A 20,441-nucleotide genomic window follows, 5' to 3' on the forward strand; every position below is an offset into this window, starting at 1 on the left:
AACAAGATTCTAAGCTCTAAATACTACTATTAACCTGGTTCTAGCAATTCTATGAACCTAGTCCCTCAGTCACTTACACAACACAACTCTAAAATATAATCACACTTTTCCAAGTTTTACTGTCATATGCAATTCTAGCATTCACTTCATGGAAAAGAATTTTTATAAGAATTGATAACTTTATTAACCAGGAAAATAATCAATCCACAGAGAATGAACAGAAAATGAATTTTAAACTTTTAATTGTAATCAATATTCATGATATTAGCATTAAGTTGTTATTGTTTGTCCTTCATTCTCAAAGAGGACCATGACATCAGGAAGGTGATGCCATGACTTGCAAGTGGATTATATCTGAGTGAGGGAGGGCTGTGTGAAGTCAGCAGCTTCACTTTCTCCTCCAGAGCCATCTAGGTCTTAGCTGGAAAGTAATGTTTCTACTGGAACAGATCAAATCTTTAGCACAGAATTTTACTCAGTTTATTTCTGCCTAAGAAAAGTGGAGAGAAGTTTTAGAAATCTAAGGGAAAAGATAATAAAAAATTGGAAAGACAGTGCTATATAAGGCTTACATCGGCACCTTTTTTTGCATCTTATTCCTTGTAAATCTTAAAATGAACACTATATAATATTTCTGTATTAGATTTTAAAATTCATTTCCAATATAACATGCTAGATACCTATATTAACTGATATCCGCAACATGAAGAGGTTGAAAAGACTTTCTAACACATGAATTATTCTCATACATTGAATGATCACTAACTATTAGCCATTTCTGTTGAGGCCATTAAAAGAAAAACAGATTCAGGTTAAAAATGGGGAGTCAGTTCCTGAATGGAACATTGTAATATATATTTTCTTAATATTTTTAAAGAACTTTCTAGAAAGCCTGGGTTCTCTAGTCTTGGTTTTGTCACTAATTAGTTGTTAGATCTTGTCCACTATAAGGCCTCAGTTTCCTTATTACTGTTGCGGGCTGAGAGGTTGAGAGGTTGTGACCCCTCAAAAACCAGAGTACAGGGCAGGTCGTCTGGAATGAATTCACAGACTCAAGCATTCTTTAACTCAAGGTGGCAAAGATTTATTGTTACACTTTTCAGCGGGCAAGGATTCTTAAGGATCCTGAAACCTTAGAGAGGTACAGGTAAAGTTTATATGGGATAAAATGCTATAAAACATAAGTCAAATATGCTAACTAGGGGATTCAGGGTGGGATTAGGGAGAGGTTATGGAGTGGTCAGTTCTCAATTGAAACTCAAGATAAGAAAAGTCCCATTATTCAAGAGAGTATCTGCTCCCAGACATCCTGGGTCCAGTGATAACAAACAGGAAGAATACTGATCAGCATTATCTGGTACTGGAATTTGCTGACACAGGAAGGGGTATTTTTAGTCCACTCAGAGAGGAAAAGATTAATTTAGGTTTTTTGGCGCTTATTGGGGCTCAATTAATCTCAAATGATTATCAAGGGACAGTGTTTCTGAGGCTAGGGAGAAATTGCGGCCCAAGTACAAGCACCCAAACATAGACACCCAATCATAAGCACCCAAGCACCCCAACAATTACCAAGAGGGAATGAGTTAAAAATATCTTCCAGTTCTAAAAATGGATGACTATATGAGGCTATACTTACAGGAAGAATTCATCTCACTTGCGTCCTTGGAAACTTTATCATGAATTCAAGAATAATGGGACAGATCACTGCTGACTCATAAAAACCACCACATGTTCTCCTGAGGTACATACTAGGTAATTAGAATCTTTTGGTTAACAAGTTAAGCTTTTAATGATAAAAATCCTATGCCCTTTTAAGTCAAGAAGAACCTTTTACCCTTAAAGATATACCTTCATTGGAAAAACAAACTAACAAAACAAAATAAAACAAAACACAGAAGCCTTGTACTGAATTCTAGTTGGAAAGCATTGCCATGTGGCTAATTCAGCTAGTGAACTCAATTTAAGTCAGCATTGATTAAGACAACATCATGGGCAAATCCCCAGTGCTAGATACTGCAAATATGAAGATAAAAAAACCTGTGCAGTATCACTGGCAATTGGCTACCCAGCCTCCATTTAAAGATCTCTAGTGATAGGGAATTCATAGAGGTCGACTTGCCTTTTGGAGAGCTCTAATTTTTAAGAAGCTTTTCCTCACAGTTGAAATCTACCTCAGCAATTGCCTCCCACAGCTCCTAGTTCTGTTCCCTAGAGTCAGGAAAAACAAATCTAATCTTACTTCTATATAACAATTGTCCATAAAATACTTGAATGTGGCTACCTGGCATTCTCTAAGCTTTTCTTCCTCAGGCTAAATGTCCTCATTTTCTGAAACTGATCTTCATTCAGTATGGTTTCCAAAAGTTTTTCACCACCCAGACTATCCGCCTCAAGAGAATACTTTACTGTATGCCGAGACACAAACTTTGGCGCTCCAGAAGTTTATACTCTAGTATGAGAGACAAAATGAATACACAAATATGCCACAAATGACAACTACATTGTGTAATAATAACATAATATACACTGTAACATATTTTCTTTAAAAAGTATACATTTATAAAATGCAGTGTTCTAAAACACAGGAGAAGTACAAACATTACAGAGGCAAAGGGAGGTAGGAGATTGTTAAATGAAAAATGGTAAGGAAGACGTACTCTTAAAAAGTATCTCTTTGACTAACATTTCCTTATCAAACATACCAGAAAACTTTGGACAATATATCCCCTTTCTTTATGAAGAGAAAATATTTCTCAAAACACCAAACACAAGTTCCTCCACCATCACAAAGACATATATCATTATCACAGAATGAAATTACATGAATTCATCAAAACAAAGTTTTATGCCACTCTATTATCAACTAATTAGAACTAAAGAAAGATATAAATAATGAAGTTATAAATGTACATTTTACCTTATAACTAGAAAAGATTAAAAAGTGAATTCCATAAGTGGATACCTTCTATGTAATCTATTTAGACTAAGAACATAACACCTTAATCAGTAACCTGGATTTATGATAATAGTCTGAAAAACAATAAATGTCCCTTATAATTATTTCTGTTACATGTTTCACTGAAAATGACAGCTTAAGAAAAACATATTAATCTCCTTAATGCAAAAAAAAAAAAGATGGCCTCAGATATCTCCTCATTTCTAACCTGGCTGTACTCATTCTGGATTTCTTTGACTTCATAAAGCCCCCAAGCCCAGTATCTTTTCCCCTTCCTCCCATCTTCAGCTTTCTTTTGTGTGTTATCTTCTTCTACTAGATTATAAACTCTTTGAAGTCAGGGACTGTCTTTTTCATATTTGCATCCCCAGCACTTAGCATACTGCATGGCACATAATTTAATATTTTTTATTGACTATTGACTGATTCCACAGTAACTTGTGAGCTTTCCCTTAAAAGATATTTACTGCATATGGGTTCAAATTCTTTAATGTGTGTTTTATCAGAATGTACTTTAAAAAACAACATGACACACCAAAAGAATTAAAACATACATGTGTGTGTATATATATATATATATATATAATACACACACACACACACACATATGAATCTGATTCTATTTCATACCTCTTAAACTTTGACTCTGCATTATGAATGACTGAATGATTTTTATAAAATGTAGTGCTCTAAAATACCTTTAGAATTTTTTTTTAATTTCCTGAATGCACTTTCACACAATTTCTGGGCTACTTTCACATCAAAATACTTGTTCCATTACCAATCTGAAATCCTTTTCTCCCTTCTCCTAGTCTTCAATGAACAGCACTTGTGACACAATTACAAAAGTAATAAAATATGGCCCTTATGAGTTTAATAATTTCTTAAATTTATAGAGAGCCTTAAGGTTTAAAAAAGATTTTATTTTTACTCCATTACCTCTTTTAAGGAATAATAAAAACAGTCATGGCATAAGGCAAAATATTTCTGTAAACAAAGGTCAACATTTAAAAAACTTTGTTTTGTTTAGATTTTGAATTTATGGTTAAAATGAACTATGTGATATGAAGTTAGAGATTTTCTCCCAACACTTATTTCTCCCAAGTACTTTTTTTTGGGGAGGGGGGAAGTACTTTTAAGAAGTGTGGTCCCTAAGTATGTCCCCAATGGGAGAAATACAGAATGAATTACTATGAATGAACAACTATGAATTACTAAATTATATCTGTCAGTAGCCTCTAAACCAATTAATTATTTACTTATATAAGATCTCTGAGGCAATGTTATGCATGCTTTAATTCAGGAATACAGAGTAGCGGCTTTGTTTCCTCTCTTAGCTCAACTAAGTCAAAGATTTGAGGGAGGACATTATATATATTATCTTGATACATAATTATTTATAAGTGAGACTCCCATTAAAGTAATGAAACTATACCCTTCAAAATCCAGCAATTTATTGTTTTTTCTTTTAAATGTTAAATATCTACTATCATTCTCTACTATTACATGATCCTTATGTTTCTTCTCTATTATATCAATAATATCAAGAAAGAAGTCTTGTCAAGATATTCAGCTAATTAAATGAAATCAGAAGACAACAAATACATGAAAGACCAAAAAGATCTTAAAGCTTTTTATAGCAATTATTTTTTTCGCCATTAAGGACATCGAAGCTACCACACTTAGTCTCATCATAGTACTGGATGTGCTTCTTTAAAAAGTGGAAGGAACGACAATCATGATAGTACACACCTGTAATTCCTGCTACTGGGGGAGGCTGAAGCTGGTAGATCACTTGGGTTCAGTTCTAAGCTATAGTAGAGGGCTAAGTTCTCAGCTGTAATACTATGGAACAAATATGATGAACTCCCTGTTGGCATCATCAAGCTACATGAGGAGGGCACATAGGCCCATATCATAAAAATGGAACAGATTAAAGCTCCATTCCAATCAATACTGGCATCAGGCATGTGAACGGCTACTATACTTCCAACATGAAGAAATTGAGCTCAAATCTCAAAAGAAAAAAAAACCTCTGAAGAAAACAAATATGAGCAAAGGAGTTAGAGGAGGTTTTGTTGGAAGAGAGGTTTGTCATGAAAATGTCTTATAGTATCTATAGATGATAAGGATAGTAAAGGCTTGGGGGAAATCCTCATATCTTATTACTACCCAATATCACTAACTATAGATTCATATGCCTATTTATCCATTTATATGAAATTTTAGTTAAAAAAGCATATGTGTGTAAAAACACTTAGGGGGAGACGTGTAGCCTTATTCCAGGACCTAATACTTATCTGAGAGAGTAAGAGTTGGGACAGGGATCCTCTAAGCTTGTATGGACTACATATGAAATTGAAATATTTTTTTAATCAACAAAATAAATACATTAGGACTAGAACAAAAATAATAATTTGGGGAAAAATCTTTACAGCAAAAATCTCCAATAATGATTTGACATACAAAGTACAGAGAATTAACATAAATATACAAGAACAAGAGGGATTCCCTTACAGATAAATGATCAAAAGATATAACAATTGTCAAAAGAACTATGAAATATCAACAATCATATGAATGCTCCAAATCATTAATAAAGAAATCCAAATCAAAACAACACAGAGGGATCACTTCACTCCCTTTAATGTGCCAAAGATGTTAAAAAATGAAAATAGTCAACGTATGAAGACAGACTAATACACTGGTGGTGGCGCTGTAAATTGGTTCAAGTGTTCTGCAAAACATTTCCAATGAAAGAAAAGTCACTGACCTGTTCATATCCTTTGACCGAGAGATCCCACCACGGGACACATACATGCCTTACAGTAGCATGCGCACGCACACACACACACAACACACACACACACACACACACACACACATCAATAGTAGTACTTTTTGTGGCAGCAAAAATCAAGAAATTGAGTAGATGCCCATTAACGGAGGAATGGCTAAACAAAGTACAGTATATTAAGAGTATAAAAAATATGAGGAATTCAGAGACACTTCGGAAGATTTGTATGAACAGATAAAGACCAAAGAAATACAAACAATTTATACAATAACTATGACGATGTAAACAAAACAGGATTAAAAGACAATCAAACTCTAATTCACTATGACTAACTTCAGCTCTAGAAAATTAACAAAGAAATGCTCCTCCCTCTTCTCAATGAAAAGGTGGGAATTTATGGAAGAATAATGTGGTATAAGCAGTCAGACAATCACTATGCGTCTTACTTTTGCTTAAATGTTATAAGTAGTGTTCAACTGCAAGGGAATTAAGAGGAAATTAGTATAAAATTTAAAAAAGGAAAGAGAAGGTAAGAAAAAAACAAAAGAAAAGAGAAAAAATCTTTTTAAAAACTTATTTATAGCTTTTGACAAGGTAAATTCCAAATGAAACAGAGGATGTGGCTAAACAACATTACCTTTATACAACATGTTTACAGTAAGTCTCCCACTTGTTAATCAAATACAGCATAATATTACTCTGAAACTACTTAGCTATATTTATTATAGCACCCTCTTATTCATCAGACCAAATTAATGAAAGCTTCTTTTCCCTCAATTGCCTGGGACAGTTGAGTCTGCTAAAGGTGGAGGTATCATCAAAGCAACTGGTCTAAGTTTCTCAAAAGCCAGAGAATAGTAGCAAATAATAAATATCCAAGCATGCACAAAATGGCCAATCACAACATTTCTGTGGCTGGGACTGGGAGTAGCTCAGAGAGAAAACAGGATAGGCAAGAGTAAAAGACATCAGACACCAACCAAAAGTCAAATCTTGACATCAGACAGTCATCCAGTCTAATTAGACAGAAATAAGACTTCATATATCGACTGTCCTCACATTCAGTTAATACTCAAAAAACATATGCAAAAATGACTTTTAAAAATTCACATATCTGCAAAACTTTGCGTGATAATAATTTGTCCTCCCTCTGCCCTCATAAGTGATTGATAAATCCTCTTAGTCTTAGTCCTGAAATATTAGAGAAAACATTTATGCATTAAACTTTCTTCATTTCAATGGTTAGTTGTTTGAGCAGTGGCAGAAGTCCCTAAAACAGAAATCAGGTAATTGAGGTGACTCACTTTCTGTGGGACTTATAATGAACGGCATTTTCAGATCATGACTCATGCATGTCAAAATTAAACATCCCTAAAGAGGGTCAAACTGGAAAAGAATCACTGGCAAGAACAACAGATGGTGCAGAATTTCACATCAATAAAATATGGAGAGCAAAAACAATTTTGAAGGGAGGAAACTTTTACAGTGGGCACAGAGCCAAGATAGTGGAGTAAAAGTGATGACTTACTTGAGCTCTCCCCTAAACACCTCCAAATACCTGTAAAAAACAACTAAACAAATTCTAGAGCAGCAGAACCCACAAAAAGACAGAGTGAAACAAATTTCCAGCCCAAGACAATCTGAATGGTTGATAGGAAAGGTCTGTTGGGGTGGGCTAGAAGATGAACATAGCTCAGTGTGGGCCATGAAGGCAGAGACCAAGCCCCAGCAAACCCGTAGCCCTCAGGAGACTGAATCACAAGTAACTGTAGAGGTTTCCAGACTTCTTAACCCACAAACGCCAAAGACAACTTAGAAGGTCAGTGGGAAAGGTCTGGCGGACATAGGTCAAAGAGCAGTGTGGTCCAGCCTGGCCCTAGCCTACTACAGCTGCAGTGGCTGCTCCTGGAGCTCTCAGCCTACAGATCTAGGGATCAAGTGACTTATCAGATGGGGATTGCAGGAGGGATCTCTTTGTTGGCACTGAGGCAGAATTCTGCTTTGTGCTTGGATCTGTGTCACCATCATGGGGTGAGGAATGCTGGCAAGGTACACTGGCAAGGCAGAGCTTATGGCAGCAGTACAGAAGGAATCCTCCTCACAGTTCAAAGTCAGGAAAGAGTGCTTGTGGTCACTCATATACCAGAGTACAGGCCAAGAAAGAAGTAAACACCTCGCCCCTTACCATACCACCCTGGATGAATTGAAAATTTACAGGTCCCCAGAAGTATCTCTGAAAACAGCTGCATTCTCCACACTGAAAGCAGACCCCTACCTTAACAAAGAGTTTAAAACTCAAGTAATTGGCTGGGAACATGAGGAAAATGCGCAAAAAATGTCAGACGATAGAATCTTTCTTAGGTGACAAAGAAGATCAAAACATACAACCAGAAGAAGACAACAAAGTCAAAGCTCCTACATTCAAAGCTTCCAAGAAAAAATATGAGTTGGTCTCAGGCCATGCAAGAGCTCAAAAAGGATTTTGAAAAGCAAGTAAGTAGAGGAAAAACTGGGAAGAGAAATGAGAGTAATGCAAGAAAATCATGAAAAACAAGTCAACAGCTTGCTAAAGGAGACTCAGAAAAATGCTGAAGAAAATAACATCTTAAAAAATAGACTAACGCAGGGGCAGCTAGATGGTGCAGTAGATAGAGCACCAGTCCTAAAGTCAGGAGGACCCGAGTTCAAATCCGGCCTCAGGCCAAACACTTGACACTTACTAGCTGTGTGACCCTGGGCAAGTCACTTGACCCTTACTGCCTCACATACATAAAAAAAGATGGGGGCAAGGGCCACAGGCTACTTTCAGTCTCTCTTCTTCAGTATTCTCATCTGTGAAATGGGTCTCTGTTCCTCTTCTCTCATTGCTTAGTGGCAACAACAAAAATAAAAATCAAATGATGACAAGATCAGAATGAGTTAGTTCCTGCTTCCTTCCAGTTTTTGCTTTGAAATTTTTATGCTGGTGCTGGAGCGAAGTACACTCTTTGTAGCAGGTCCCTTGAAATTTCACCGAAACTTAATACATTTTGGTTTTAAATACATAAATTGTTCCAGACTGCCATGTTGATTTATAAAATTTATATTCACTTTCCATATTTACTTACAAAAACGCAAGCTGAAGACTAGTAATAAAAATCCTACCTTTATCATTCTAGAGAGATCGCCAGCATCTGCTAACTCCAGAACTATGTTTAGTTCATTGTCTTCAATGAATGAAGCATAATATTTAATTACATTTGGATGGTTCAGTTGCTAAGAAAGAAAGTAGACAAAAAATTATTATTTCCTTACTCTACAAAGTGAAAACTTAAATTCAATTTCCCAACTTAAGAAAGTCTATATTACACGAATATATACCATTTTATTTTGTAACAATACATTATTACTTGACAACTCAAATGTTTATTGAGCTTTACCTATATTTGAGGCATTATGGGTAAAATGAAGACAGGTAAGATAGAAATTCTTTGAAAGAATTTGTAACCTAGGAACTAGGTTAAAATAATATAGCAGCCACAACAATTAACATTTATGGAGTGATTTATGGTTTATAAAGACAAGAATTATCATTCTCATTTTACAGATGAGGCAACTGACACAGAGTAGGTTAAATGACTTTTCCAAGGTCTCACAAATTAGTAAGATCAGAATTCAGGTCTATTCTAAGTTTATTACTTTTTCCACTACATGCTGCTGCCTAAATGTTAAATGAGAAATACAAAGTGCTAGGAATTTAGATGAAGGAGAGATCATTTCAAGTTGGGAAAAGTCAGAAAAAGCTTCATAAAAAAGTAGCCGAGATGTACCTTGAAATACATAACAGACAGAAAGAATATCATTAGCAATGAAAGAAAGAGGAATAAAAGTTTAGGAAAGACAGAAAGAATATCATTAGCAATGAAAGAAGGAGGAATAAAAGTTTAGGAAAGATAAAGTATTTCAATTTAGCTGAAACTCTGCAGATATACTAGGGAGTATGGGGCACAAAACTATAAGGATAAGTTGGAGTCATACTGTGAGGGGTTAAAAGGTTATGCTGAAAGGTTTGGACTTAGACAGCTCCTTAATCCCTAGAACTAGGTTTCATAATCTGGGGTCCATGAACTTGTTACATACGTATATATGTATGTGCACATATATACTATATGTATATGTATATATGTATATACACACACACACATACATGTACACACACATACACATATATACCCCCATCTATACATATTGTGGGAAACTATTCCAATATAATTGGTTTCTTTATAATCCTGTGTATCACAATTGAGGTGTCATCTTTAACTCTTTACAATTTCTCCCCACCTACATTCAATGAGTTGCCAAATCCTATAGATTGGACCTTGTAACATCTCTTCTATACACCCCTTCTCTTCTCTCCTCTCACTCTAGTAGTTCTCCCTCACCTCTAGGATAAAATAGAAAATCCTGCTTGGCTTTTAAAACCCTTTATGACCCAGTCTTTCTTATCTTTTCAGTCTTCTTACACACTGTTCCCTTCCACATAAACTGCAATTCAGTGATACAGGCCTTCCTGTTGTTCCTCATACAAGACAATCTACCTCCCAAATTTTTCATTTGTACTGGTTGTCCCCCATGCCTGGAATTCTACCCTTTGTCATCTTTATCACCTGGCTTCCTTCAAGTCCCAGCTAAAATCTTATCTTCTACAAGAACCCTTCTCCAGATCCCTCTTATACCTAAGGCCTTCTCTCTATGATTATTTCTCATTTATCCTGACCATGTCCTGTCTATATGGTCATTTGCATAATGTCTCCTCCATTAGACTGTGAGCTCCCTAAAAGCAAGGATTAGTTTTTGTTTTTTGCCTTTCTTTGAATCCCCATGCTTAGCACCCTAGCACATAAAAAAAACAGCATAATAAATACATACTAACTTGACTTGAGAAGGGGTCAATACATTTCACTAGTCTGCAAAAAGGATTCATGACACAGAAAATGTTAAGAACCCCAGCACTAAAGGATAAAAATTGGAGTGGCAAAACTTAGGAAGTTTAATTTGGCAACAGCGTGTACACAGACTGGAGGAGAAATAGAGAGTGGAGACAAATTAAGAGGCTATAGAACACCATAGGCAAAAGGTAATTACAACTTAAACTAGGGTAGTGACAATAGAAATGGAAAGAAGGCAGACTCAAGAAAAAGATGGAACTAAACTCTCCAGGACTCTGCAATCTATTGGGATGGAGAAGCATAGAAAAGAATCAAAGTTGACTCCAAAGTTTTAGGGCAGGGTTACTGGGAGAAGAGTAGTGTCATTAACAGCAACATATAAAGTGGGAACTCAGGGGAAGAGCTGGGATTCAGGGTAACAGGATAGTGACAGCTGGAAGGATGATGGCATTGGTTTTAGATATACTGGTTTTGTAATCTGACATATGAAAGTTGAGAAGGTAGGACTAGAGTTCGACAGAGAGAATGAGATTACAGACATAAATGTTGGAGACTTTTTATAAAAGACAATAATAAACTTCTTAGGAGAGGACAAGATTATTTAAGGAGAGCCCAGAGAAAAAGAAAAAGAGAATACACTATTAAGAAATGCCCAAATTAATGAAGCAATATTAGGAAGACAATTCAGGAAAGAAATGGGAAAAAAATGATCAAAGAGGTAATAAGAAAAAAAAAGGCAGAAAAAATTTTCAAGGGAGGAGAGAGTAAACAATGTCAAACATTACCATAAGATCCAAGAATAAAACTTAGAAAAATGACTACAAATTTGGCAATTAGGAAGTTACTTTCTAGCGCAAGATTTTTAATGTGGGGTCCACATAGGCATCAGGTAACTTGGATGGGGAAAAATACATTTCCTTTCACAAATTTTTGATTTCCTTTGTAATCCTATGTATTGAAAAATTTTAAGTAGTAAGTTTACTTCAGGAGACTGTCAAAAGGGTCTGCGCACAGGGGGCATAAGGCAGATTACAAAGGCTTAAAAAATATTTCAATTAACAATTTTTTCCCTTCCTCCCTATCATCTCCACTGGAGGGAAAAATGAAAAACAAACCCTTTCTAACAAACACAGTCAAGAAAAAACAAATTTCCATAATGACTGTGTACAAAAATGCATCTCTCATTTTAGATGTTCAGTTTTTCTTCAAATTTTGTCAGTTGGTGGGTCACATGTTTCACCACTGGGTCCTTGGGAAATATCACTGATTACCGCCTTGATCAGAATTAATCTCTCAACGTCATTCATTTTTATAATGTTGTTGTTATAGTGAAAGTTGTTCTGCTTCTATTCAACTTTCTTGCTGTTCTTATTGCTACAAAGATTCTTTCCTACAGTGAGTAAAATCTATCTCTGCATAATTTCCAACCTTTGGTTCTATGGGTCAGTACACTAGAACTAAACATAACTATGAAAAACATTTAAAGTTATAGGATTATAGATGCATAGAATTATAAATGAAACTTGGAGGCCCTTGAGTACAACCTCCTCATTTTACAGATGAGAATACTGAGGCACAAAGTGATCAAGTGTCTTGCCCAAAGTCACAGAGCTACATTTGAACCCAGGTCTTCCTGATGCAAGTTCAGGGCACTCTACTCACTATGCCACCTACCTAGATGCAATGATGTCTTTCTTTAAGTCTAACCCCTACTAATTCATCAAACATTACCTACCACGGTAGATAATACACAAAGACAAGGATCCCTACCATCAAGGAGTTTACAGTCTAATGCATACAAAAGACAGCCATCATATCCAGCTTTAAAAAGCTTCTCTTCTCCCAGCAAAATATTCTCGGCTCTTTTCCTTGTTTCTAATATTTTAAGGCTTCTAGGACATTTACCATCCTGGTCACTTGTCTGGGCTTGCCTTAATTTATTCTTCTTAAAATATAATGCTTGTATAGCTGAACAGTTTTCAAGATGTGATGTAATAAATTCAGGGTACTATAGAGAGTACTAAATTCAGAGAACTATTAACTTCATTTGATATGGCTTTCATATTTCTACTGATGCTAGTAAATTTTACATTAGCTCTCTTATCAGCTACTTCTCAATTACTAGGACACATTAAACTCACCACTAACTAAAATTCCTGAATGTTTATACACACAGACTCCTGCTAGGTTAGATTTCCTTCATTCCACACTTTTGTAATTACCAGCCCCTCCCCTCAAAATAAACAAACAGACAAAACCTAAATGTAGTAATTCATATTTATCCTTATTCATTTAAGTCCATTTCAGTCCATCAAGGTAACTGAGTCATATTTTGGTGATCTCATATACTATTAATTAACCCTTTCAAATTTTACTATCTGTAAATCTCATAAGCATGTTTCCTGTGTCTTCATCCAAGTCACTGATTAAAATGTTGATGACACCCACAAGTACAGACCCACCAGGAAAGCCCTCCCTGAAGGCTGAGATACTGATTAATTAAAATAAGATTCTATATAGGCTTTAGAGCCACGAAGGACCTCAGAAGTCAACCAATCCAACTCAATTCTACACAGCAGACATTTATTCAGTACCTGCTAAGTGAAGGCAGAGTGCTAAGAAAAAGGAATACAAGACCAGAAATGAAACAGAACCAATCCTCAAGGAACTTATGTTATTATAGGGAATAAAAAAGTAAATAAGTAAACATGAAATATACAAAGTAATGTAAAGTAATTCAAGACAGAGAGTGTGTATCTGAATTGTGCTTTGATAGAAGCTAGGGATTCTACAAGGTGAAAAAGAGGAGAGCAGATATTCTGGAGAGGGGGCATTGTTTGTACAAAGGTAGTCAGGTGAGTAATGGAATGTCTCATAGAGAACAGCTAGCAGCCTAGTTTGACTGGATGAGAGACAAGTCCAACTCCTCTTCATTTTATAGATAAGAAAATATATAGAGAGAGGGTATGTAACTTACTCAAAGTCTCACAGCTACTAAGCAGATCCAGGATTCAAACCCAGGTTCTGACACTACTGCATTCAGTCCGTTCTCCTATATCTAATTCAATATTCTTTGTATGTAGCTGTTTTACCAGCTAAGACCCCACCTAAGGATTATTAACTAGCCCACATATTCACAAAGATAACAGAAAAGACTGGTAAATAAATATCTTGCTGAAATCAAGGCACATTGTATCTACAGCATTTCTCTAATTTACTAGTCTAGTAACTGAGTCAAAAAAAGGGGGGAGAATGAGTTTCACATGATTTATTTTCAGTAAATCCATGCTGGTGTTTAGTAATGGCTGATTCCTTTTAAAGGGCTCACCAACTATCTGTTAGAGATCTACTGCATAATTTTGCTGGGGAAGCAAGGTGAAACTCATTAGTCCATGGTTTGAAGAAATCATTTTCTTTCCCTGTTATGAAAATCCTCATATTTGCCTCTCTATATTTTTCTGACATTTCTATAATTTTCTACGATTTCTCAAGAATAACTTAAGAACCCAAGTTATATGGGATTAAAACTGGCAGATGCTAGTAGTCTAACTCTTCAAGGCAACTTATGCTAAAAATTTCTGATTGTTCAGAATAGGTTTGGATACTTCAAAAAGAAATTCCAACAAGGGAGGAAGCCCATACTAGTATCATGATAAAAAAAAATGGTGGGAATAAGATTATAAAATAGATGGAAGATTCATCAATCAGAGTGAGGTGCTGACAACACCTACTAAAGCAGAACAGGTAGAAATGGATGCATAGGGCAGCTAGGTGGCACAATGGATAGAGCACTGGCCCTGGAGTCAGGAGGACCTGAGTTCAAATTCGGCCTCAGACCACATACTTGACAGTAGCTGTGTGACCCTGCACAAGTCACTTAACCCCAAGTGCCCTTAACAAAGAAAAAAGAAAAAAGAAAAGAAATGGATGCATGGCCTGATCTGACTTGAGGTCCATGATACCACCAGAATTGAAGAGGGCCTATAATATGGACATGGTGCACCTAATTTAAGCAGAAAGTGGGACCTTCTCTTTAAGGATATTTCAAAATTTGCTAGAGAAAGGAAGCAAGCTGCCCTTCACAATCATCAGGCAGTCCTAAGTCATTATCCAATATCTGCCCTTCCCAATTATTTACAGGTTAGGGCGTTGGCAGATCTAATAAGAGAATCAAATGGGCTTTCTCCTTGAGACCTTTAAGTGGCAAGTGGTCAATTCAGGCTGCATCTTTAAATAAAGGAAACACTGGATAATATACTCATAAGAGATAAGATACCTCCATAATAACTGGGTGGCTTGTTAAACTTTTTATGTGATATCTCTTTATTCAATTTAATTTCAACCATTTACTAAGCATTACCTACAAGTAAGGCACAGTGTTAATTTTCTTTATGTTTTAATCAGGAGTTTCTGCATTTGAAGAGGCAACTTAATCAAAATTTTGGTTAATGAATATGAAGAGATAAAACATCTTGTCAACTCTATAACACAGGAGAGTGGAAAGAGGACTGAACTTGACTAAAATCTGGGATCAAGTTCCACAGTGAGTTTGATGTAGTTTACCTTATATAAATAAGTCCTAGACCTTTCAAAAGCTCGGGTTTCTCATTGAGAAAACAGGGCTAATACTTGAAGTATGTATATCTCAAAGAACTGTTGTGAGGAAAATGTCATGAAAAAATTGTGAAGTACTAAAAATAAATGTGAATTTCTACTATATTATACATGTGTACATGGATGTATTAGTCTATAATGAGGATGAGGAAAGGTCTTATATAATGGCAGGTAGCATTTGAGCTGAGTCTTGAAGTAAAGTAAAAATTCTAAGAGGCAGATGCGAGGAGGGAAGACATTATACAAAGGGGTGACAGGCAATAAAAAGTCAGGGAGGTGGGAGTTGGAATGTCATATGTGAGAAATAAACAGCAAGAACACCAACTGAGTTAGTACTGCTGTTGCTGTTTGTCCTTCAGTTTGAATTGTAGCAGAAAGGAACTATACAAGAACCTGAGGAAATGCTTTCCTGATCTAACTCTGGAAGAAGGGAGCAATGTTTTATTTTAACCTTGCATCCTTCTAAATTGATTCTTGATAAAACTGACTTTAATTATACCTTATATGGCATCTTAAATTTTGAACCCAAATCCTCTAGCTCCTTTTTTCCATGATCCTATAAAGATCATTGATAATGGTTCAGAAATTAAATCCACTAGTTCTTTCAGTATCCAAGGAGAGAGTCTTTCTGGGCCTGGTAACTTAAATTTTAAAAATACATTTTTATTATCTTTCAATTAATCTTTTAGTAGGGATATTTCAACTCCCTATTATCCTTATACTATTTCCTGTCTGAAGGTGATTCTTTTGGATGAAGAAAACAGAAGCGAAATAAGGGCTGAGGAATTATGCTTTCACTTTATTGTCTTATCATTATTCTATCTTCCCCAAGTTGAGGCCCTATTACATATCTGATTCTCTTCTTTCCCCTAATATAACATAAAAGAAAAATAAGCCTTTCTGTTGTCCTAACCATTCTCCACTTCTTCCAGCTTATTCAAAGAGTTAGTATTTCTGTCAATATTTTAAAAAATATATTAGTTATTTTGTAAAATCTCACCTTCATTTCTGAATAGATCCCTTCTCCCTCCCCACCCAGCATGTCATTTTTTAAAACAAAGAATAAGGAAAAAAATAGCAGTTCAGCAAAACTAATCATCATATCAACCAAATCTGACAGTATATGCAATGCCTCATATCCACAGTACTTTATCTCTGTGAAGAAAGAAAGGAGGTATATTTTCTCATTTTATCTTGATGACAAAGGTAACATTATTTTGGTGACTTTGGTCTTAATAGTTTTCTTAAAGGACCCTGCAATGCTTCAGTTTTATTTGTCCTCCATTACTTATCCTTGCAAGTAATGAGGATAGAGGTGTTTTCTACATATAGAAAATATAACTACAATAAGCTTCTTTTTAATCTAATTTAAGTTGGTACTTCATTAGAGACTCCCCCTTTTCTTCTTCATCACAATTATTTTCTCTCTTTATTTGGAATTTCAGACTATGGTATCTGACCTGTCTTTTCTTTGAACCCTTTGAAATCTGTTCTCCAAAAAAATATGATGCATGTCAAAACTATGTCTGACATTTCCCTCATCTATCACAAACTGTATGATGGAATGCCAATTCCACATAAGATTCCCATTATTTCCATTTTAGCTACTGGCTTCTTGTTGGTGATAATCATGTATAGAATTGCGGTTATCCCTTGGCTTCCCTCATTATTTGAATTTTTCCCACATTGAAACTTCCCAGAGATGTATATTTTTTCCAAAGCAAGGTACCTAACTTCCATCTAGAAAAACAGATATTTCCCGAGACAAATTCTAAACAACCACCAGGGAAGGAGACCATGGAATAACTAGCCATTCTTGTGCCTACCATCAAAAAACTTTCCCTCAGTTTAGATACAGACAGGAACAAAGGAATAGATAATGATCAGGTTATATATAAGAATTGACATGTAATTAGGAGTAGAGGATGGAACCAGATGGTGGCTGAGAAGCCTGAGTACATCTGGAGATTACCTGGCATACATATAAAGGCAACACTTCTAATCCAGAACTTCTGGACCATCACTATATTTAAGACTGATCTTTAAGACAGTTAGATGCTGCAGCAAATAAAGTGTTACAGCTGCAGTCAGGAAGACCCAAGTTCAAATCCAGCCTGATACACTTATAAGTCATGTGAGCCCAGGGAAATCATTTGACCTCTATCTGCCTCAGCTGCCTCATTTGTAAAATGGTACAATAACAATACCTACCCATTGTGGTTGTTGTAAAGATTAAATGAAATATTTGTAAAGGGCTTTGAAAGTGCTATATAAATGCTAGTTGTTATTGTTGTTGTTGTTACATTACACTAAAGATAGGACTAGAGATAGGCAAAAGAGAGCATGAAATGCCAACATGGGAGGCTGATGGGGTCACCTAGGATGGACATAACGAAAGATACTTTTAAATATTAGAAATGTAAAAAAAACACCTCTCCTTAACAGGCAATATCAGTATTTTTTAATATATTAATTCACAATGATTATAGTAAAGATTCAAAATCTCTAGTGATCAGTAATATACAGCAATGCAGAATTTTTAAAACTTGTTTTGGGTGTACAAATACTCTAATTCCTGGTCTTAGTATTTCTAACCTAGATCTAGCTCCACATGCTCGATACTCAATCTTGTACAACTTTTATAACTATACTGCGTTAGCAACATAAGTAGCTTAAGCAATAAGAACTTAAGTCTTAAGTACATAACCTTAATGGACAGGACACTGAGGAAATGAATCTTTAAGTGCTCTTTACATCTGTTCTACACATACCTAGAAGCCAGTTTCAAAAAGAATGAAAACACACACACACAGAGGACACAACCTTGTGTCATTTGAACCATATTCAACTCTTGCTTTCCCTAAGCACATATGTACCTTTTTCCAAGTCATAATTACTTGGATTATAGTCCTAATACCACATGTTAATTTTACATTAAAATGCATCTTTGTTGATTTGTAAAATTAGATTGTAAATTCCTTGAGGGTAGAAGCTGCCTTTTGCTTTTTTTTGTATCCTCAGCACTTAGCACAGTACCTGACACATAGTGGCACTTAATAAATGTTTAGTGATTGATTAGTAAAATCATTTACAGTTAACATAAGATGCCAACATTCTTTCTACTGAAATCCCATAGTATCAAGTACTGCTTGAAACAATTTTTGTTGTTCAGTTGTTTCAGTTGTGTCTGACTCTTCATGACCCACTGGGGTGTTTATGACAAAGACATTGGAGTGTGGTTTGCCAATTCCTTCTCCAGCTCATTTTAGAGATCAGGAAATTGAGGCACACTGGATTAAGTGACTTGTGGAGACTCACAAAGCTAGTAAAGTGTCTGAGGCCAGAAGATGAGTCTTCCTGACTCTAGGCCCAACACTGTATCCATTGTGCCACCTATCTACCCTTGAAACAATTAGCCTATTAATTATATCTTGGAACGCTTTTCATTATATAAAGATGGAACTGGATTTGTGTGTGTGGGGGGAAAGACCTCAGTTCAAATACTGGCTATGCTACTTACTACCTAAGCAAGTCACAACTTTTAAGGCCTCATTTTCCTCATCTATAAAATAAAGGAATTGGACTAAGAAATCTCTCTTTATATCTCTCAATCCTAAAATTATTACCATAATTATATTTAGCATAATAGGGTTTTTTCAAATCTAGCCTTACAAATATGTTATAATTAACCCCTGCTGTCAATATAGTAAAACATTTTCAAATTTTTATGTAGTACTTACTTTAAGGAGATCTATTTCTTTGATGCAGTCAGCACGAGCCTTGGCATCCATTAAATCAAATATCTATTTAAAAAGGAAAAAAGATGAAAATATTTTAAAATGAATACCAACTAAACATGGATCAAGATGATATGCACAGGCAGTTATAGTTTATGTATAATTCTGATTGTTGCAGCATACACTCCTTAACTTGGTATTTAGTGTTCTCCATAATCTAGCTCTAACCTACCTTTCCAATTTTACTTAAGTTTTTCATGCAATCTACATTCCAGCCCAGCTAACCGCTTTATTATCATCATATGTTGCCCTTCTGTATACATGTACAGGCCACTTACCAAGTCCGGAAAGTATATTTCTGCCTAGTAAAATCCTTTTCTTCCTTGAAAGCTTGCTACTTCCTCCATAAAACTTTCCTAGTCTCTCTTCTTATTCCCCAGTTAAAATTGTTATCTCTTTCAAATTTTCCCAGAACTTGCATATCTTTTTGTCCCTATCACACTGTTAGTATATTTATTTGTATACATGCCCAAAAAAATTCTTAAGAGTGTCTCAGCAACAAGGATTGTATTAGCTTTTACTTTAGTTTACCTAGTAATTCACAGTAAATGCTTGTTGGATTGAATATGCAATAACACCTTCTACCACTAAGCTGTTTTGACTAGTGCAACATTTTAAGACAGATGGCAGATTCAAATCCCAGTTCTGCCATTTACCACCTATGTGACTTTGGGTAAATCATCAACCTTTCCAGACCTTAATACCTTTCTCTGTAAAATGAGAGGTTTAGACAAGATGACCTCTAAGAAGGCACTTCCTGCCTCTAAGTTTATAATCCTAGATTGCTTAATCCTAAAGATATTTAATAGTGAAAATGAAAAACAAAGTTAAAGTTTTCTTTATTTAGGTCTTAAATTCCAAAGATCTGCATAGAATATTCCTAATGAGACATATAGTTATAGATGAAAAGAAACCTTAATAAAGATAGACAGCATTCCAGGCATGGGGAATAGCTAGTACAAAGGTATAGAGATGGGAGATGGAATATAATGTGTGAGGAACAAGAAGGAGGTCAGTATGGCTAAAACATAGAGGGGAGACTTGAAGCAAGAAGACCAATTAGAAAATTATTGAAATAAATTGTGTGAGAGGTGACATGGGCCTGACCTGGAATGATAGTGATATGAGTGAAGAGAAAAACACATATCTAAAGCAGTCAAAGAAAGAGAACAGGGACCAGAACTTCAGATTCAGAAATCTTGAAGGTACAACATTTCCAAATGATGGGGGAGGTCTAAGATATAACCATCAGTGGATGACTGAAACAGAAGCTGAGGTCAGAGAATTGAAACGGATATGTGAAAATGATTACCAGGGAAGGAGCTGAATGGGAAGGCTGTCAGGTGCCA

General features: G+C 35.5%; 1 protein-coding gene across 6 annotated transcripts in view; it reads right to left on the minus strand.

Moving 5' to 3' along the window:
* The window catches only part of NEK7 (NIMA related kinase 7), a 200,627-nt gene that overhangs the window by 70,881 nt on the left and 109,305 nt on the right, over positions 1 to 20,441 (minus strand). For 5 of the 6 annotated variants that reach the window (XM_020971721.2, XM_020971725.2, XM_078156439.1 and 2 more), the window contains 2 exons: positions 19,036 to 19,098; positions 8,898 to 9,008 (listed from right to left, as the gene is read on the minus strand). In XM_020971721.2, the coding sequence (XP_020827380.1) occupies positions 8,898 to 9,008; positions 19,036 to 19,098 (174 nt within the window). The remainder of the gene's footprint in view (positions 1 to 8,897; positions 9,009 to 19,035; positions 19,099 to 20,441) is intronic. The other variant, XM_020971723.2, reaches the window with a different exon arrangement.

The sequence above is a fragment of the Phascolarctos cinereus genome, unplaced genomic scaffold, assembly GCF_003287225.1.
Source record: "Phascolarctos cinereus isolate Bilbo 61053 unplaced genomic scaffold, phaCin_HiC Scaffold_5;HRSCAF=322, whole genome shotgun sequence".
Classification (NCBI taxonomy): Eukaryota; Metazoa; Chordata; class Mammalia; order Diprotodontia; family Phascolarctidae; genus Phascolarctos; species Phascolarctos cinereus.